At 44.8% G+C, this 22,089-nt stretch overlaps 1 protein-coding gene across 2 annotated transcripts in view; it reads left to right on the top strand.

The window, feature by feature from the left end:
- Positions 1–22,089, top strand: part of ANKRD44 (ankyrin repeat domain 44) — a 724,718-nt gene that overhangs the window by 443,512 nt on the left and 259,117 nt on the right. For both annotated transcript variants that reach the window (XM_063430205.1, XM_063430204.1), the window contains exons 15-16: positions 8,101–8,184; positions 8,466–8,577. In XM_063430205.1, coding sequence (XP_063286275.1) covers positions 8,101–8,184; positions 8,466–8,577 — 196 coding nt within the window. The remainder of the gene's footprint in view (positions 1–8,100; positions 8,185–8,465; positions 8,578–22,089) is intronic.

Here is a 22,089-nt window from a genome sequence, read left to right as displayed (position 1 = left end):
AGAAAGGAGATTTAATCTAAAGCAAGAAAAAGGTTATTTTACAGTAAAAACTATAAGGATATGGAATTCTCTGCCTGAAGAGGTGGTTTTATCAGAGTTCATACAGATGTTTAAACAGCAAATGGATAAATACTTCCAAAAACATAACATACAGGGATATAATTTGGGGTAATAGCTGCTTAATCTAAGGAGATATCTCTGCCATCTTAGGGTCAAGAAGGAATTTTTTCCTAGTTTGTTGCAAACGTGGAAGCGCTTTAGACTGTTTTTTTTGCCTTCTTTTGAAATAACAGCAAAAACATATGTGAGGAAGGCTGAACTTGATGGACACAAGTCTCTTTTCAGCTATGTAACTATGTAACCTCAATAGGGCAAAGAACAAAGCAAAAGGCGACCTTTTTGTCTTTTGCTTTAAGATCACGCCCTCAAAACGTTCTGGGCCTGTGAAAATTACATTGACCCGCGTCATCAACCTAATTACATGTTGCATGGCATGCGTAGCGTCATAGGAAGGGCGTGATTACAGCCTTCAGTGTGAGACATGATAATCCGCCTGTGAGAGGAGGCAATGGGTGTGCTGGAGAGAGGCAAGAAATTGTGACACAGATGGAAATTGGCTTACTCATATATTATAGAGCCTCTTTTGAACAGGCACTAATCACAAAGGCTGATGTGTCTTTCGGTGACACTTTCCCTCTTCACTCCTCTGAATGGGATAGCTTAAAGCGAAGGTAGAAATACAGCTATTGGTGTAGTAAAAAGATCCAGGGAGCTACTAAACAGAAATAAAAAATAAGCAGTGCACCTTGTTTAGAGCCTCCACAGACCTGGCTCTAGTTGTATCAAGCACATGTGCCAATAATAGAGGTACTACCCTGTTAAGTCATGACCAAACTGATAAGAGGATGTTACTGCACTCCAATTTGTAAATACAAATTAATTAAATAGTAAGAAGTGTAGAAGTCATTGGGCTCTTCCCTCTGAAAGATATTTCACCATCAAGCAGCTTTTACAATCAGAAAATATCAGCTTATTTGAATGGGCCGTGCATTTAATTACATCAGTCTTTAACTACCCAATTGAGGGCATATAGGGGCACAGTCCTGGCAACTCCTTGTAGTTTGAGAAACACTGGTAGTGGCGTATCAACATAAAGCAGCACGCCACTTCCGGTCTTTGCAACATATTGGAAATTCTGTATGGCGTCATCTCCATAGCAACATATATAATAAATACAAAAAACAGTAATAGAATCATAAATTATACTGGTGTAGGTGATAAAGACATGGCTCTTTAGACAATAGTGCAAAGTATCGCTACACATATATTATTATTTGTCAAATCAAAATAAAAGTATCAAACAAAATATACAAAAAGTATACAGTTGTGTAGGCGCTTCCAACCTTAAATATAAACAATAGTAGTGAGTGTGAAAAAGAGGTGTAATCCCTTAACACCTAAAGACAAAGTAAAAGAATTAAATAGATTCACACACACTAAGAAATACAGTGTATAAATAAATATACCACCTATTGTAGATATAAGTATTGTAGTTACATCTACAAAACAAATGGAACATACATAGTGCTTTCCATATAGGTAAAGACAAACAATCTATAATGTATGAGGATTGAACTCACAAGGATGGAGCCTCATAGGCTCTATGTACATCACCCTTGGGTGCCTGTCCAGGCTCTCGGTAAACTTCTGTTGAAGAACTCGAGGTCCACGAATTCAAATGTAAAGTACAAATTTATTAGGTAATAATAAAATATTAATATATAGGGACAAAGGTAAGGCAGGTATAGAAATGGAATATAGCACAGTATTGCACCGCAATTATGGCCAGAAAGTAAAAGCAGTAGAATACCACAGCATATAAACAATAAAAAAATACTGCCATACAGGAAAAGTCCCAATAAAAGTCCAATAAAGTGCAAACGCATTTCAGCCCTTGATAGGGCCTTCCTCAGTGCTGAATTACTGGAGAAACTTCAGGGTTTAAATAACCCCCTTGATATGTCCAACTAGGTCCAGCTGTAATTCCGAAATGCCGCCGATCATATCACTTCCGGTTTCGGCAAAAAAAAAGCACGTGACTTCCAGTTGAGTGCGGTCATGTGATGCTTTTGCGGTCCACCATGCGTTCCATACTCGAGCATGGTGGAAATTGTCCAAAAAGTGTCCATATTGAAGGACACTTAATATTTTAAATAAGGAAGAATATGACTATTTAAATGTGAAAGTTTCGAAAATCCCTGTGTTTTATATCCTCCCCAAAATCCATAAAAAAACCACAAACCCACCGGGCAGACCGATAGTTGCTGGGGTGAACTCTCTGCTGAGTCGGTTGTCTGAATACATAGATAGATTGCTGCAACCAGTAGTCACTTCACGACCAACTTACCTTAAGGATTCTTCCCATCTTATTAGAGAATTACAAAATACAATATGGGAGGAGGGTTACATATTGGTAACCTGTGATGTAAATAGTTTGTATACTATCCAGCATGATCTAGGGTGTGACTCTGTTAGACATTTTTTATCAGACAGTTTGGTTCCAGAGACTCAAAGAGATTTTATTATAGAGGGTATTCAACTCATTTTACAAAATAATTTTTTTGGGTTTGAGTCTTATTTTTGGGTTTTGGGTCTTATTTTTTTACAATTGATCGGGACTTCGATGGGGACCAAGTTCGCACCGGGCTATGCTAATTTGTTTATGTCCTTCTGGGAGGAATCTTTCCTCTCAGGGGATGTACCTTGGAGTGTGAACTTGGTCCTCTATCGCAGGTATATAGATGATATTTTTTTCATCTGGAAGGGGGGAGAACAGCACCTTATTTTATTTCTTCAATTTTTAAATAATAATTATAGGATTTTTTTAGATTTAGTTATTTATATAGAGGATTCTTGTATTAAAACTAAAACGTTTTTTAAACCGGTTGATGTCAATAGCTATATTGACACAACCAGTTGTCATTATGCACCTTGGATTAACAATATGCCAAAAGGACAATATATAAGAATGTTGAGGAATTGTACTGATCCTCACCAATTTGATATTCAAGCGGATACATTAACTTCATTTTTTTTAAAGAAAAGCGTTATGACCCTACAGTTTTAAAAGAACAGGTTCATCAGGTGAAAAGTATGGAGAGAACTGAGGTACTTAAATATAAACCGAAGAGAGACACATCAATAAGGGAAAAAGAATGTGTACCCCTGATTTTAGATTATAATGGTAATTCTAAACAGATTAAACATCTAATCAATAAACATTGGCATGTTCTCAAAACAGATGAGGATCGTAAAGACATTATAAGCGACAAGCCGAAGGTTATCTTTAAAGGTGCTAAAAGTATTAAAGATCATTTGGTAAAAAGTTTTACAAATTGTAAACAGGGAGAAAAAAATGTTTTTTAACCAAAAAACTGGTTTTTATCTGTGTAAAATGTGTTTACCATGTAAAAATACTATTTTTAACAAAGATACACAAACTACGTTTAAGTCTAATGTCACAGGAACCTGTTTTAAGATATGTGATATTGTCACATGTTACTCTACTAATGTGGTGTATCTCCTCTGGTGTCCCTGTGGACTCCAGTATGTGGGTATGACTACTAGAAGCTTAAAAACCCGCATTATGGAGCACATGGGGAACATACGAAGGGGATACACCAAACATAGTGTATCAGCACATTTTCTTGAACATCATAATGGTGACACTTTCCTTCTAAGTTTTATGGTGATTGGGAAAAAGTGGATGAATTGGAGAGGAGAGGATAATGTCCGAGAACTTAGCAAATTAGAGGGCAAATGGATTTTCACTCTAGACACCATGTGCCCTAAAGGTCTCAAAATAGACTTTGAATTAGTCCATTTTTTATAATTCTTTTATTGAAAGATTTTTTTATATTTCAATATATTGAATTTTTGTTATTTATTTTTTATTTTGGACATTTCCTCCCCTCTAAATATCCACTTGGTTTCACCCATCATGGTCTGTGTTTTATGCATACTATATTAATATATATTTTTTATTGATTCACAGCTTTTATTTTTAATTGCGTTTTGTTTAGCATGTATGGGCAAATGCCCTCTTTCAATATGGACACTTTTTGGACAATTTCCACCATGCTCGAGTATGGAACGCATGGTGGACCGCAAAAGCATCACGTGACCGCACTCAACCGTAAGTCACGTGCTTTTTTGCAGAAACCGGACGTGATATTATCGGCGGCATTTCGGAATTACAGCTGGACCTAGTTACATATCAAGGGGGTTATTTAAAACCTGAAGTTTCTCCAGTAATTCAGCACTGAGGAAGGCCCTATCAAGGGCTGAAACGCGTTTGCACTTTACTGGACTTTTATTGGGACTTTTCCTGTATGGCGGTATTTTTTTATTGTTTATATGCTGTGGTATTCTACTGCTTTTACTTTCTGGCCATAATTGCGGTGCAATACTGTGCTATATTCCATTTCTATACCTGCCTTACCTTTGTCCCTATATATTAATATTTTATTATTATCTAATAAATTTGTACTTTACATTTGAATTCGTGGACCTCGAGTTCTTCAACAGAAGTTTACTGAGAGCCTGGACAGGCACCCAAGGGTGATGTACATAGAGCCTATGAGGCTCCATCCTTGTGAGTTCAATCCTCATACATTATAGATTGTTTGTCTTTACCTATATGGAAAGCACTATGTATGTTACATTTGTTTTGCAGATGTAACTACAATACTTATATCTACAATAGGTGGTATATTTATTTATTCACTGTATTTCTTAGTGTGTGTGAATCTATTTAATTCTTTCAAAATAAAAGTATAATAGTCAATTTAAAAAGCAATTCAATTAGCCTGTCAAGAAGGTAATAGGGAATTTGGTAAGTCAAGCAGCATACATCACTACCTGCAGTAACAACTTCAGAAGAACAAGTAAATAAATAATAAGAACATTGGTGGCAAGCAATAAGAAATATTCTTTGAAGCAGGACAACATGGGCACAGACAGGCAGGGCTGCCATCAGAAATTTTGGCCCGCTCCCAATCGGCACAAGAGTTTGCCCACTGAGTCGGCACAGTCATCAGGGCCGTCTTCCGCATTGGCACGCTGGGCAGTTGCCTGGGGGCCCTTACAGCGCTGTCCATGTGCCTAGGCCAACAAGGGAGATATTTTGATCTCCCCTGTTGGCCCACAGAGAGCCGTTCCCAAAGGCCGGTGAGGGAGTGACAGGAAGGGCGGGAGGAAGGAAGGAGCTGGGAACATTCTAGATAGATATATACTACTTACCACCAGATCATCAGGGCTGGCTATGTTCCCTCCCTCCTTCACCAAAGCACCCCTTACAAACACAGCACCTATCACACACAAACACACATCACCTCTCACATACATCTCCTCTCTCACACACACACATACACACACAGCAACCCTCACGTACACAGCACCTGTCACGTACACACAAAGCACCCCTTCCACACCCAGCACACCTCGCACAAATATTGCACCCTTCACATACCAGGGCTGGACTGGGAAGAAAATTTGGCCCGTGCATTTTTTTATTACACAGGCCCCCTAAAAATGGGGCGGGGCCAGATAGGGTGTGTTTTGTCATCACCAATGACAAGCACGCCCCATCACAGTGAGCATGTGAGCATGTTGGTTCAATGCTCTTCCAGGGTAGACCATGAGCAGAGCTCTGCTGAAGAACTCTAGCACAAGAAAAATACCCTGTATTTGTTCTGCACAGCACAAGCAAATTTAATAACATGCTTGCACTGTGTTTGCTTGAAATTTGTCTCAGTTGTGTATCCCTAGATGGGATACCAGGAGACAAAAATGCTAGGAAAGCATATTGTGCAGTGTGTGTGTGTGAGGGCGCTGTGTGTGAGTGATGGGTGCTATGTGCGTGTGAGGAAGCTGTGTGTGAGGGTGCAGTGTGTGTGTGAGGGTGCTGTGAGTGTCAGGGGTGCAGTGTGTGTGTGTGAGTGATGGGGCTGTGAGTGTCAGGGGTGCAGTGCATGTGAGTGAGGGTGCTGTGAGTGTCAGGGGTGCAGTGTGTGTGTGAGTGAGGGTGCTGTGAGTGTCAGGGGTGAAGTGTGTGTGAGTGTCAGGGGTGCAGTGTGTGTGTGAGAGGGTGCTGTGAGTGTCAGGGGTGCAGTGTGTGTGAGTGAGGGTGCTGTGAGTGTCAGGGGTGCAGTGTGTGTGTGTGTGAGGGTGCTGTGAGTGTCAGGGGTGCAGTGTGTGTGAGGATGCTGTGAGTGTCAGGGGTGCAGTGTGTGTGTGAGGGTGCTGTGAGTGTCAGGGGTGCAGTGTGTGTGTGTGAGGGTGCTGTGAGTGTCAGGGGTGCAGTGTGTGTGTGTGAGGGTGCTGTGAGTGTCAGGGGTGCAGTGTGTGTGTATGTGAGGGTGCTATGAGTGTCAGGGGTGCAGTGTGTGTGTGTATGTGAGGGTGCTGTAAGTGTCAGGGGTGCAGTGTGTGTGAGTGAGGGTGCTGTGAGTGTCAGGGGTGCAGTGTGTGTGTGTATGTGTGTGTGAAAGGGTGCTGTGAGTGTCAGGGGTGCAGTGTGTGTGAGTGAGGGTGCTGTGAGTGTCAGGGGTGCAGTGTGTGTGTGTGTGAGAGTGAGGGTGCTGTGAGTGTCAGGGGTGCAGTGTGTGTGTGAGTGAGGGTGCTGTGAGTGTTAGGGGCGCAGTGTGTGTGTGTGTGTGTGTGTGTGAATGAGGGTGCTGTGAGTGTTATGGGTGTGTGTGTGTGAGTGAGGGTGCTGTGAGTGTTAGGGGTGCAAGGTGTGTGTGAGAGTGAGGGTGCTGTGAGTGTCAGGGGTGCAGTGTGTGTGTGAGTGAGGGTGCTGTGAGTGTTAGGGGCGCAGTGTGTGTGTGTGTGTGTGTGTGTGAATGAGGGTGCTGTGAGTGTTATGGGGGTGTGTGTGTGAGTGAGGGTGCTGTGAATGTTAGGGGTGCAAGGTGTGTGTGAGTGAGTGAGGGTGCTGGGACTTGATTGATTATATCTCCCCTCCCTTCTTACCTTTAGCTTGGGAGGGGGGATCCTGCTGCTGCTGCCGCCATCCCTGGTGGTGCTAGTGGTGAGCATTTTTTTTTTCTTTATTTGTGCACGTTATCTTATTCCCCCTCCCTGCTTCTTACCTGGCCAGGTAGGGGGAGATTATATTACCTGGTGGTTCAGTGGCATGGTGGAGGGAGTCAGCCGCTGTTTACTGCAAGAGGGCTCACCACACTCTGGCGTCTGCACTTTCCAGCTGATCCTCGGTTTTTAACTCTTGTGACACCGACTTGCGTGCCACATGGAGCATTGCCATGGTAACCCGTGGCAACACTGTGATGGACTGCGGGGTTCGCAAGAGTAGGAGACCGAGGAATTGGAAAGTAAAGTCGTACGAGGTTGGCGGGCCCTCCAGCGGTATACAGGGGCCTGCAGTGATAAACGCTAGATATATGTGCACATAGGGAATGTGGGGCGGTGGACTGCTAGAGCAGGCCAGGCCTCCAGGACCGCCGGGCCCATGGCAACTGGTTGTCGTGCCCTGGTGGGAGCCCTGCAGACAGGGTCCTGGAAAAGTGGATGTCAGAGGAAACAAAGACCTGTTTTTCATGTTCCATTGGAGAGGAAAAAGTGAAGTGTGACATTTAAGACAAAACAGTCTTTCCGATCTTTTTTGCTTCCATGACGATATTTATTACTAGCATTTATAAAGCGTCAACATATTCCGCAGCACTGTGCAATTGGGGGAAAACGTACAATATATACAGAAAAATACAAAAGGTAGATAGGATCCTGCCCGTAAGCTGAGATCGAGCCATTAAATCTCTTTCATATAGCTTTATAGAGGGGTATGGCCAAGTCTGTGAGTTTGGTGTCAAAAACAGCATGGTCCATTCCGTGGGTGTCATGGATGCAGGAAAAAAAGTTACCTTATAATTTTTCTAGCCATAAAGTTGCAGCTATACACTTATTGGTAAAGGAAACTTTGAAAGTAATTGGACCAGGGGAACCTTCTCCTATGGAGTAGAAGGCCTGTCTGGCATACAGTAAGCATCATGAATAAAAACTTTTTTTATTTTTTACCTTTAGGGGACAGAACATTCTGAGTAATATAAGTGAAAGTGAAGAAGAGACAGTAAAGGCAGAGATCAGAAAACAAAGTGAAGCTGCAGAGTAAGTTGAGATTCATATATGACTTGTGTAAAGAACCTTCCCACAGGCCAAGTTATTTTATTTATGATTTTTTATTCCCTATGAAAGTTTATTAAGAAATTAGGCATTCCCATGCAATACAAAAATCATGCTCATGTACACAAGTCCAACAAATACACATTAATTTAATTCAGTATTTATTTTTATTTCATTTTCATTAATGTTTTCATTAGTGTTTATTAAAAAATAAGATTCACTACCATGTTGAACAAGTAATGTAAATATTTTTATTTGTAATACAGGTGCATAGAATTTCTCCTTCAGAACAAAGCTGACCCACTTCTATTTGACAATGCTGGATACAATGCTGTCCATTATGCTGCAGCATATGGTCATAGGAAATGTTTGGAATATGTAAGTAACTAAATGTAACCAACTTTTTTAAAATTAATTATTCAGGTTCTGGGGCTCTTGCAGTATGGTTTTTAAAATACATATGTCATTTATGATTATGGTTCCAATGTAAATATATGTAAATAAGCAGACAGATGGCAACAATATTTACAATTGACATTTCTAACCTGACAGCTCTCTTCCCCCTATTAATGCTGTTGAGAAACCGATGTGGGAGATGACTTTCAGGGACACTATAGTCACCAGTACAACTACTAGGGATGTGCATGGGCAAAATATTCGATTCAGCATTCCGAAATTCAGCACTTCGGGACTTCAGATGTTCTCTTGCAGACGCTTAGTAAATAACGCCCTAATTCCCACGGTATTGTGGAGCTATCTACCAAAAGGCTGAAAGACCTAAATTGTCTTTCAATCAAATTTACTAATACTAAGTAAAGATTACTTAGTATTAGTAAATTCTGCCCCTACTCGCTATACCGCAATTAGGGACATGTCTAGTAAACAATCCCAAAAAAAAACAAGTGTCCCCGTCTCCCGAGCCCACACCCGTGCCCTGAGCTTTCTCTACAAATCCAAGAATCTGTCACACAGAGACTAAGCATTGTTTAGCCGAGGGGTTCCCCTGGCACAGCATAGCAACAGTGACACTACGTTATATTCTATAGATATTGGTGATAAATTACACTTTATCTCTTACATCATACGTATTACTAACTAGTTTTGTCACTCAGCTCTGGTAACTACCAGAATTTGTATATATGTATATATTTTGTGTTTACTTAGTACCACAACTTAGCAACATTGTGTTCAATTATCACAATTCCTCAATAGATTACAGAAAAGAAAAGCAAGACAAAATTCACATACTGTAGGGCTTAACAGACAGGGTGTCTAGCTAAGAGTGGCTTTGGGTTGTGAACTGAGGAAAATTATTTTGGATAGTGGGGGTTAGTGCTGGAAGAGAAGCCTAGAGTGCCTGGGAATATGGCCTTATAGTCGATGGGTCTAACGCTGATAAAGGCTTTTAGGCTGAGTGTGCAGGTGAGTTGAGTATTATCGGATGGTCATTTAACCCCTTAAGGACCAAACTTCTGGAATAAAAGGGAATCATGACATGTCACACATGTCATGTGTCCTTAAGGGGTTAAGGTTGTGTGAGGAGCGCATTCGCTGCCGTGTGGGCATTATGGTGTTACGCTCCTGCTTTGAAGGGAAATATGTCCCTTAACCCCAGGGGAGAGGAGAAACTCGGTAATGTAGTCTACCATAACGTTTGTAAACAAAAACTTCATGTTCATTTAACACGAGGTCTGTTGGGAGATGCATGTCAGTCCCTGGAACTGGTTGCTTCATCTAAGTGTTGCTTCTAAGTGTGTGTGGTTGGATATATTCTGGAGAGTTTACAGAAGCTTCAACTGTCTAAGATTTGTGCTAAGAGTTTTCTTTTTTACTGTTACAGGTAAGATTCATCTGTAGGAAAAGGTTACTGATTGCACAAGGTTTGATTTCCTGTTGGTAATTATAAGGCATTTGATTTGATTAGTTAGCTACTTGCTATTGATTGCTGTTTAAATTAGCTATTGTTTGCAAATAAGCAGAGGCCTACCCAGGTGTTAAACATTCCTAGTGGGTGGTGATTTTAGGAGTATATAAAGGTTGTTGTCATTAGCTTGGCTAATATAGCTTGGTTGCTTCATCTAAGTGTTGCTTCTAAGTGTGTGTGGTTGGAGATATTCTGGAGAGAAACTGGAGGTAATCTGAGGTATTCAGGAGGATAAATTAAAAGTTAAGATTTGTTTGATTTAAATTATTTACCTCATTGGAATGGCAGACTTTGTTTCACGTTCCACTTTTTGGAGGTTTGGTTGTTGTCTAATCTGTAGACAGTTCTCTATCTTGCGGCAGGAGATTGTATTTTTGAAGTCTGAGATTTGTAAATTATCTGGTAAACAAACTCAGGCTGGAACTGCTGCAAAGCCACTGCCACAGAGACATACTAGGAATGGCAGATGGATTACTGTAGGATCTGGTAGACTTAGAGTTGTGGATAAAAGGCATATTGCACAGTCTGTTGCTCTACATAATTCATTTTCTGCACTTTCAGAGTGTAATGGTTTCATGGAGACAGGCACTGAGGCTAGTGGTGTTGTGGAGAGGGGCACTGAGGCTAGTGGCGTTGTGCAGAGAGGCACTGAGGCTAGTGGTGTTGTGCAGAGAGGCACTGAGGCTAGTGGTGTTGTGCAGAGAGGCACTGAGGCTAGTGGTGTTGTGCAGAGAAGCACTGAGGCTAGTGGTGTTTTGCAGAGAGGCACTGAGGCTTGTGGTGTTGTGCAGAGAGGTACTGAGGCTAGTGGTGTTGTGCAGAGAGGCTTGAAGACTATGGTGAGGCCTAAGAGAAAGCAGTTGTTTTGGGGGGATTCCATCATAAGAGGTGTGGAGATGGACAATGGTGGTCTTGTGAGGTGTCTTCCCGGAAACGTATCTGTAATATTGTTAAGCAAGCAAAGCAGGAAGGGGAATTGGATGTACTTGTCCATTTAGGGATAAATGCCTTGGCTTGCAATGAGGTTTCAGAGGTTAAGGAAGTTTTTAGTGTTTTTGCCAATGATATACGGCAGGTTGCTTCCACACTGTCATTCTCTGAAGTTCTGCCTGTGCATAACACTCAGAATGACAGGCGGATGCGTATTAGGGACTTTAACTTGTGGCTTGGTGAATGGTGTCGGGAGCAAGGATTTGGCTTTATTTCTCATGGTAGCTCTGTTTGGAATGGAAATAAACTGTACAAAAACGATGGTTTGCATCTTTCTCAAAAGAGAACAAATGTTCTCAGTAAGCAGTTCAGAGATTTTGCTAGGATGTATTTAAACTAGGAGGGGGAGGCAAAAGGGTGATAAAACATCAATCCAATTGTCACCCAAAACAAGGACAGAAGGTGCCTGTAGCAAGTGTGTTAAAAAATGATAAGCTTAGAGTCATGTCTACAAATGCTCGCAGTTTAGGGAATAAGATCCATGAACTTGTGACAATAATGGCAACTGATAGAGTGTACTGTAGATTTAGTCGCTGTTACTGAGACATGGTATAATGAGAAAAATGACTGGGACATCAGAATGCCTGTGGGATAATTTGAAGGGATCCCACTCCCTTCCAGGATGCAGATAGTACTTCACAGGTCCCAAGAAGGAATGTCCACACCAATAAAATATTGGGGACTAAAATCCTTTTAATGATAATAGGTAAAGTGCAGATATACAGCAATATATAATAAAAAAAAACAAAACAAAAACTTAATAAAAACCACTAAGCTGTGGTAAGGTGAATAAGTCCTCTGTGGGATAAAAAAAAAAGGGTTGCAAAACGCCTTTCGCCCAAGTCCTGGGCTTCCTCAGTTAAAGCAACTGAGGAAGCCCAGGACTTGGGCGAAAGGCGTTTTGCAACCCTTTATTTTTTTATTTTTTTTTTAATCCCACAGAGGACTTATTCACCTTACCACAGCTTAGTGGTTTTTATTAAGTTTTTTTTTTTTTTTTGTTATATATTGCTGTATATCTGCACTTTACCCATTATCATTAAAAGGATTTTAGTCCCCAATATTTTATTGGTGTGGACATTCCTTCTTGGGACCTATGAAGTACTATCTGCATCTTGGAAGGGAGTGGGATCCCTTCAAATTATCCCACAGGCGTTCTGATTGAGCTATTTCCAATTGGCTCCCTCCTTGTGAGTATTGAATCATACATTTAACGCTGATTTACTATTATACTGTATGATATTGCACTAGGTGCTTGTACACCATTTTATCTCCACAGTTATTCCATTTGTCTCCATACCATCATCTTTTACCCTGAACCGAACCATTCCACACATTGTATGTATATGATTTTATGTGATTTGCTGTGTGGATAGAGAGGTTACCACACGGGTGTTTGAGTGAGTTGGTATCTATTTGGGTAACACGCTTTGACTCTGTATTTGTATTTTGGATTCCAATATTGTTGAATGGGTAAGGCAGTGGCTGAGTAACAGACAACAGAGGGTTGTAGTCAATGGAGTATATTCGAAGCTTGGGCTTGTCACCAGTGGGGTACCTCAGGGATCTGTACTTGGACCCATTCTCTTTAATATTTTTATTAGTGATATTGCAGAAGGTCTTGATGGTAAGGTGTGTCTTTTTGCGGATGATACTAAGATATGTAACAGGGTTGATGTTCCAGGAGGGATAAGCCAAATGGCAAATGATTTAGGTAAACTAGAAAAATGGTCAGAGTTGTGGCAACTGACATTTAATGTGGATAAGTGCAAGATAATGCATCTTGGACGTAAAAACCCAAGGGCAGAGTACAGAATATTTGATAGAGTTCAACATCTGAGGAAAGGGATTTAGGGGTGATTATTTCTGAGGACTTAAAGGTAGACAGACAATGTAATAGAGCAGCAGGAAATGCTAGCAGAATGCTTGGTTGTATAGGGAGAGGTATTAGCAGTAGAAAGAGGGAAGTGCTCATGCCATTGTACAGAACACTGGTGAGACCTCACTTGGAGTACTGTACACAGTACTGGAGACCATATCTTCAGAAGGATATTGAGAGTTCAAAGAAGGGCTACTAAACTGGTTCATGCATTGCAGGATAAAACTTACCAGGAAAGGTTAAAGGATCTTAACATGTGTAGCTTGGAGGAAAGACAAGACAGGGGGGATATGATAGAAACATTTAAATACATAAAGAGAATCAACACAGTAAAGGAGGAGACTATATTTAAAAGAAGACAAACTACCACAACAAGAGGACATAGTCTTAAATTAGAGGGACAAAGGTTTAAAAATAATATCAGGAAGTATTACTTTACTGAGAGGGTAGTGGATGCATGGAATAGCCTTCCAGCTGAAGTGGTAGAGGTTAACACAGTAAAGGAGTTTAAGCATGCGTGGGATAGGCATAAGGCTATCCTAACTATAAGATAAGGCCAGGGACTAATGAAAGTATTTAGAAAACTGGGCAGACTAGATGGGCCGAATGGTTCTTATCTGCCGTCACATTCTATGTTTCTATGATTCTATGGAACGTTCAGGTAGCGGTCTCTGTGGGGGCTCCTGGTTCAGCCCGTTGAGGAACGAATGGTGTCTCTTTCACAGGGTCCTTCGAGGCTAGCGGTGCCGCTGGGTGGTTTGTTCCAGCGCTTGACAGGGAGTCCATTTGTAACCCCAGGGTAGGCAGGGGGTCTGTGGCGCTCTGCATGTCTTGAACCTTGTATGTTGTGTCGTCGTGTTGGATCAGGATTGCCTGGGGTCGCCTCCACTGTTATTTGATCCCGTGCAGGCGGAGTAGGGCCGTGAAGGGTTTCATCGTGCGGCGCCATGCCAGAGTCTGCCCTGATAGGTCTGCATATATTGAGAGTTGCTTGCCTTCAAACAAATATGGCAATTGATTTCTAATAGCTTGGTGGACCGCCGTTCTATCTCTCTGATTCAGGAAGCGTACCAGAACATCTCTTGGTGCTTCAGCCAGGGCCTTAGCTGGTCTTGGAAGGCGAAGCATCTCTCCCAGAGCTGCTTGTTTGGCCTGTCGAGGGGGGAGGATGGCGGACAGCAGGCGCCGGATAAAGCATAGTGCCTCTGGTATCTCCTCACTGATGCCATTGATTTTGAGATTCAGGCTACGCCTCTGATTCTCTATTTCTTCAAACCTTGGGTCCATCGTGTGGGTCTGCTGTTGCATGTCACGGACTGCTTTGTGAAATTGCGTCTTGTCAAGTGTGTTTAGGGGGGGAGTTGACTTCCACCGTGCTCAGGCGGACCATGTCTGCTTGGATGGTGAGCTGAAGCCCCGCTAGCAGTTCCTTCATTACTGCTGTGGTCACCAGAGGGTGAGTTCGGGGAGATGTCGCCAAGATGGGTGAGTGATGCCTGTCAGCCCCACTTGTAAAATTGTCCGATATGTCAGAGCCGTCATCGGCACAGTCGGCCATGTTGGTGCTCATGTCGATGCCAGCCTGCTGCCATAGGTCACCGATACTGCTGCTCTGCGAGGGTTGTCGGACTTTGCCTTTTTATTTTTCTGGCTCATCTCCTTGCTTGTGGATGGGTGTTCGGTTTGATGCCGTTTGTGGGGAGATAGGGCCACATTAGAGGGTTTTGAGATATTCAGCAGCAAAACATTTTTTAGAATATAGCTTAAAACTTTTATCCCTGCTGTAACGGATCCACTGGCACCCCGACTGGGTACCTCCGTTGAAAGATGCTCCTAGCGCTTCCAGAGGACTCCAAGCACTCCACCAGACACCATAAGCACCGCAGGCTGCAGCTATCTCCCTTCAGAACGAAGCAGGAACAAGCTCTTACAAGAGCTCAGTGATTATAGCAAGGGAATATGCCTAGCATAGCAATCCCTTGTAGCAGATTCCCCCAATAAGAGACAGGACTCAAGTTGAGGGTAAAAATAGAACTCTCTGGCTGCTAGCTTGCAGCCCTTTTTATTAGGTGCTCCCATGAAGGGGAGGGACACACACAGTAACGTACATTAACCAATCACACAATAGTTGCATCCCACACCTAGCCCTCCCCTCTTCCTGTAAACTAATTATCTGTACACACAGGAAAATACAATTATCATAGGTAGGGAAAATACAGTTTTTACACAACATTCATAACTCCCAAAATATACATCACATTCGCATAAAAATACATATTCACAATCAATCCATTCGGGGGAACAACATACTCAAAAATCATACGAATTGGACCAGGGGTTCAAAAGTTAGTACAAATGTGCATTTGACCTTCTGGAAGCATGGTTTTCCCAGCTCAAACTAGTTCCCCAGAATCCTCTATCCTGGAGACAATGGAGAAGCTGATTTAATTATATCCAGGGACAAACACAGCCTCCATTAAGCACATGTTACCAGCAACCACCAAAAGACATAAAAATATATAACTCCTGTTATACTAAACAGAACCCCCACATTCAACCCATCCCCAGATGGCTTGGATCTGAGCGCTCAACATATCCAAACAGCGCTCAGATGCCACAAACACAGTTCAAACGCCATGGGGTTTAAGTTTCGTATGGGCTGATGAGAGGGCCCATAATCCACGGGCAGCCCAATAACCCACAGTATGCCCAAATACCGTGCATAAAGGGCCAAATCGCCCAGGGACCGTAGTCACAGGGTAAGAGGCGGGCAAGCAGCCCCCTCCAAAACACAGTGGCGAAGTGGCTTTCGCTACACCCGCAAATAGAATTTTTAACTGAAGGAATTAACCTGATTTTAAATAATAACTTTTTTTGGTACGAAGACAACTATTTTCTATTAAAGGTATGGCCGTGGGAACAAAGTTTGCACCTCATTATGCTAACTTGTTTATGGCACATTGGGAAACATCCTATATATATGGCCAACATAATTGGGCACAGAATATTCCTATGGCCGATACATAGTGTCACACCCACCTGGGGATTTTGCTGAGGTGATGGAACCCAATTGCAGCGGAACAGCACTCCCTTACAATCACGACCCTCGGGAGCACCTGGAAGTGGAGACAGTGTCCCGAAAGGGTCTGTGGTGGCACGGAGGCCTTTAATGGGAAGAAGCCAAACGAGGAATCCGAGAGAGCTGGAGCAGAAGGCGTAGAAAAGGAATCCAAAATCAGGCAGCAGACAAGAGAAGCCGATCAATCCGGAGTCAGGTCTGGCAGCAGGCAAGGATAATCAATCAGGGAATCAAGGGTCCAGGAACCATGAACATAAGCTGAAAATCAGGGCAAAAGGCAGATATACAAAGGCAAGCAAAATAACCAAGCGCTGACTGGAAGGTGTGCTTGGTTTAAATAGGTGGTCAGGATCACTTGACCGGCCGGCTACCTCCCACCAGTAGGTGGAGCACACAGGGGCTATAAAGAGAGGTCAGGGACTCAGCGCCATCTTGGTTTACACCATAGTCCCTGACTTGTCCCTCCCTAATAGATCTGCAGCTCTCCTCCTCATCCTTGTGCACAACTAGGCAGCGAGAAGTAGAGAAGAAGCCCATGCATACCCGGGAGAGGGGTTTCTGGGAGCGGCGAGTACCGCGACTCTGCCGCGAGGACATCGCAGCGCCCAGGGGCGGGTGCGTACACGGCAGTGCCGTGACACATAGATGATATTTTTTTTATTTGAAGAGGAGAAGAAGAAGACTTAAAAGGTTTTTATCCTTTTTAAACAGAAACACTTGGGGAACTTCCCTGTATAGGGAATCAAAAATAAATAATATTTTTAGACCTACATATTTATATTGATAATGTTATTAAAACAAAAAATATTTTAAACCTGTAGATGCCAACAGTTTTATTAAAGTTAACAGTTGCCATTTTTCTCCATGGCTCGAAAATGCCTCCATAGGACAATTCCTCAGAATCAAGCGGAATGGGGGCGGGGCCGGGCGGCCATGCCAGCAGGCTGCTAGTCACCACGGCTCCGGGGAAACTCGACGAATAAAGGGTGAAAACCCTTCAAAAAGCGTCTTGGAACCCCCTGGAAATGCGGGATACCTGACCCTGGAGTGTCCCGGTGCAGCTGGAGCACCTGATATCGGCTGGACCGGGTCCTGGTGAGATGCTCCGGGGCAGGGGAGACTGAGGCCTACCCGGGAACAGGGCGGGGTGGACGGCCGCCACCTCGCCTTCCGTCCCCGGCACATACCGAGACCCTTGACAACTCTGGGGCCCCCGGCCTCGTTTACCCCCCCTACTCCCCACCTACTCCCCCCCTTACCCCCCACCTACTCGGCACACCGCTGAAGGAAGCTTCCACACCACTCAGCCAGGGCTATAACCACCCATGGCATTTAACAGCAGCCATGACGGGGAGACAGCGGAGACCTGCCATACTGCTGGACAATCACCCCACAAACAGCCTTACACACCAGCAGAGGATCCAGCGCTTACCTGCACTGAGAGTGCCCCACTGGAGCTCTCGAGACCCCAAGCGACCAGCTCTTCGCAGCGCCAGCCACATCTGGGTGCTGCGACCCATAAAGCAGCATACCCGCATTCAAGCACCAGCTGAACACACAGCCGAGAAGGCCTGCAGGCACATTAACCCACAGAGGGACCCACAGCTGCAAGGGACGCAGAGATGCGCTATGTGGAACACCTGGGTGCCGAAGAAAAGGACACTGCTCGACACCATCCTCAACTCTGAAACGACAGGTACCCCAGCCCCAGGTGACAGACGGCAAACACGGCAAAGCTGCTGGACCTGCTGCTAACAGCCTTACTCACCCCCACAAACCCTGGCTGTGAACACCTCCAAATGGACACATCTACTACAGATAATTAGCGCAGTAATTCACATAATATGCCATAACCTGCCTGGTGGCAAATGTTTAACTTACCTGTGTAGTCCTTCTTAGATAAGCTGCTGATACCAGTGAAACTATTGTTACTCTTAATAATGTTACCCAAGCATAATCAACATAATCTAACTGACGTTGCTCATTTATCAGTAATTTAATCACATGCATGTTTAGCGTAGAATATGTAATACGACTACTAATGTTACAAAGCTTGTAAGCGTACAGTTAATCGATAAGCTTGTTTCAAACCGTAACGAACACTTGACATGTACTAGCCTAAAACCTAAACGTTGTTCATTTGTTGTGCTTTTCAAACTCTCTAAGCAAAGTTCTTCATTACGGTATATCTCCTTACTTTTAAAAAAAAAATTGTGTGCAAGATCTCATGTCTACCCCTATGTTCGAATTGTACCTAACGTGCTAGAGGAATGCCTTTGGGGTACCTCATAAGCAATTGTTATCACTGGGTGCACTTAAAAAAAAAAAAAAAAAAAAAAAAAAAGAATCAAGCGGAACTGCACAGACAAAAAGGTTTTTGAGGAACAATCATTAAGGATAAAAAATGATTTTATAGTGAAAGGCTACAAGGAAATACAATTAGAAGCAGATAGAGTAAATATAATGGATAGATCAAGAGAAGAACTTTTACCATACAAAAAAAAAACTCGAAGATAAAATTGGACAAAAATCCATTCATATGTAATTATAGTACAGCAAATTCAAAGGTTAGAGATATAATCAAGAAACATTGGCTGATCTTATTACAAGATCTAGTGTTGAAAAATATTCTACCGGGGGCGTGGCCTGAGGTCCGAGCAGCATGACCGCCTAAACCCTGAGCTCCTCGCCACCGCGCTCCTAAAAGCCACTTACCGCACGTCAGCCGACTCTGATGGGGCGCACAAAACGAGCGGAACACCCGCAGACCCCCAGGACTGCACCCCAGGCACCTTCCACGGGCCCGATGGACGGGTTCCTTCAAACCCCGCTGGGGTCTAGCCGGGCCGCGCACGGCTCCAAAATGGCGCCGGTCTCCCCTGCCTCTTCAAGCTCCGATCAGGAGCAGCCCACGCTGGCTGATATAAATGCAGAGATCAGGCGCCTGGCCAGTAATATGGTCACAAAGGCTGACCTGGAGTCTCTCACCTCCACCCTTCAAGCCTCCCTTACCTCAGCAGTGACTGCACTGAAGGCTGATATGGAAGCACAGGACGGCCGGATACAGGCTCTGGAGGTGCAGGCCCAGACCACGAGACGCCAAACATCAACAGCTGATACAGCACTCGCAAGACAGGGCAACATGCTACTGACCCTGCGCCGCCAGGTGGAGGACCTGGACAACAGGAGCCGCCGCTCCAATATCCGGGTAAGAGGGGTACCTGAGCGGGATGGCGCAGAAAATGTGGAGGTCCTACTGACCGGGCTATTCCGGCACATATTAGGGGGTGAAGCCCCAGCGGAAATACGCTTTGAAAGAGCACACAGGGCCCTGAGACCCCGAATCCGTGAGGGGGACCCCAGAGATCTCATTTGCTGCCTTCACTCCTTCCCACTAAAGGAACGCATAATGCGCACCGCCAGAACGCGACCTACATGGCAGTACCAGGGTGCTGATGTCTCTCTATACCAAGACCTCTCCCCAGCCACGTTGGAAGCGTGACGAGCCCTCAGACCCATAACAGCTGCCCTCAGGGAACGCAATATACTGTACAAATGGGGCTTCCCCTTCAGCATACAGGTGCGCCACCGCAATGAGTGGGTCTCTGCACGCTGGCCAGATGAAGTCCCACACTTCCTGCAACGTCTGGATCTACCGCCTATAGCTGTGCCGGACTGGATCCTGGAACCGCTGGATAGGGAACCCAGACCCCAGAGGCCACCCCGGCGACCGCGGAGGGATTCCAGGGAGAACCGCCCAGGCGCTCTGCTCGCCCACCCGACTAATCCAGAAGAATAAATATCTACGACCGGGCAGAAGCCCACCTGTGACCTGCTGGCTCAGTAGGCCTACACAACATGGAATTCCAGTGAAAGGTTGCCCATAAGCTTCGCCTTAGCCATGGCTGGCTGGCCGACCGGCGCGGGTGGGCACCTGACCCGTTACCTGAAAATGTTTTTCTCCCTCTTTTATTGTTTATTCTCTTTTGTCTCTTTGGGTGGGGGATGGGAATAGGTCTCCAGATATTGCCGCCATGGACCGGACGGGAGGCCCCCTCATGCCACTGCGGAGGCCGGGTTACGAGCCTAACACCGCCATATGCCTCCCTTAATGTAACTTAGCCTTCATTTGCCCCCATGTTGCTGTTTTTTTTCTTCTTCTTCTCCCTCCTGGAACTGGCCGGGCTGTTTTGGGAGGGGAAACTGGGTCGGGCATCACTGACTTGGAGGGGTCCTGCCATCCGCAGTGGTTGGCTGAATCCGGCACAGGACCTGGGACGTCTACCTTTAGCGCTACACCTGAGCCCCCCAAGCTATCGGATACACCTGGCCTGCTCGCATCTGGTTGAAAGCTGGAATGCAGGGCGCTCCGCTACAGGTCTATGTGGGTGTGGGGGGAGTGGGGGGGGGGGCATTGTGAGGCTTGACGTGCAAGGGAGTGGGGGAGGGGGAAGACATACAGCAATCACTATGCTCTAATATAGTTTTGCAAGGGAGGGGAGGGGGGGAGAGGGGAGGGAGGGGGGGAGGGAAAGGAATGATAAAGGGAGGGGGAAGGGGGGGAGAGAAGGCAGAGAAAGGGGGGGGAAAAAAAAAAGAAAAAAACAGAAAGAAAGATACAAAAAAAAAAACGAAAGGGGGGAACAAGGGAAATGTCTCAATTCTAGGATTACATGCTATTGTGTTTTATGCATTTAACCATGTACATGTATACCGGCATTTCTATACCCGGCTGTCTCATGTTTAGGCATCAATGTGATAAATGATATGTCTTATCTGTTATACCTTTTTCCCATGTGATACACCTGGGCCTCCCCCATCCCGGGTACGCAGCTGATGTTAGTCCAGCCAGCTCCCTAGACCACTAACACCCCTTGTCACACAGGTGATGCTGCACGAGCCACGGCTATTGGTGGTGACTTAGCCTCTTCCCAGCGCCCCCCAAGCTACACTGGACCTTATGACGAACGCTGGGCGTGCTCAACCTGACCGGCTGACACCCCTGTTCCTAGACATTAGTTCCCCACCCCGCAATTATGCTGTACTTCCACCCCATCCCACGCCCCAGCGATACCCGACGATCTACTCTGACTCATACCGCCCTCACAGAAGACCGTGATATAGGTGTGGCTCGCCCCCGCCAGGACCCCGCTGTACTTCCCAAGAAGGCGACTTAAGACCCTCTTCACCCGAGTCCCCTTGGGCCACTGACACAACTTGCTAAATAACCTATTCCATGTAAGTGACTGACATACGACTAATGGCGGGGAGGAATCTTGACTGCCATGGGGATAGGCAAAAAGGGGAGCAATTAACAGATAACAGGGGTGTGGGGGGGGTGGTTGGCAGGAGTGGAGGGACAACCCTGGTAACTATGTAATACCTGGAGGCTATTATTCAACCTATTGTCTCAACTCTCGGCCTGCGTGCTAGAGGGGGGGGGGGGGAGGGGAAATGTATTGTGTTTTCTGCATTTAACCATATACATGTATATCTGCATTTCTATACCCGGAAGTCCCAGGTTTAGGCATCAATGTGTAAAATGACATGTCTTATCTGCTATGCCTTTTTCCCACGTGATACACCTGCGCCTTCCCCATCCCGGGTACGCATTTGATGTTAGTTCAGCTAGTCTTTTAGTCCACTAACACCCTCTGTCACACAGGTGACGCTGCACGAGCTACTGCTGGTGGTGGTGGCCTGGCCCCTTCCCGACACCCCCCAGGCTATGGTGGACCTACTGATGGATGTTGGGCAAGCTCAACTAGACCGGCCGATACCCCTGTTGCTGTACTCCCACCCCACCCCACGCCCCAGCGATACCCGACGATCTACTCTGACTCCTACCGCCCTCACAGAAGACCGTGATATAGGTGAGGCTCGCCCCCTGCCTGGTCCCCACTTTACTCCCCCACCCCAAAAAAAAAAAAAAAAAAAAACTACGTACGACCCCCTTCACCCAGGTCCCCTGGGACCGCTGACACAACTTGCTAACTGCACTATTCCATATAAGTGACA

The sequence above is a fragment of the Pelobates fuscus genome, chromosome 8, assembly GCF_036172605.1.
Source record: "Pelobates fuscus isolate aPelFus1 chromosome 8, aPelFus1.pri, whole genome shotgun sequence".
NCBI classification, from domain to species: Eukaryota; Metazoa; Chordata; class Amphibia; order Anura; family Pelobatidae; genus Pelobates; species Pelobates fuscus.
This window is presented reverse-complemented; position numbering and strand designations above follow the sequence as displayed.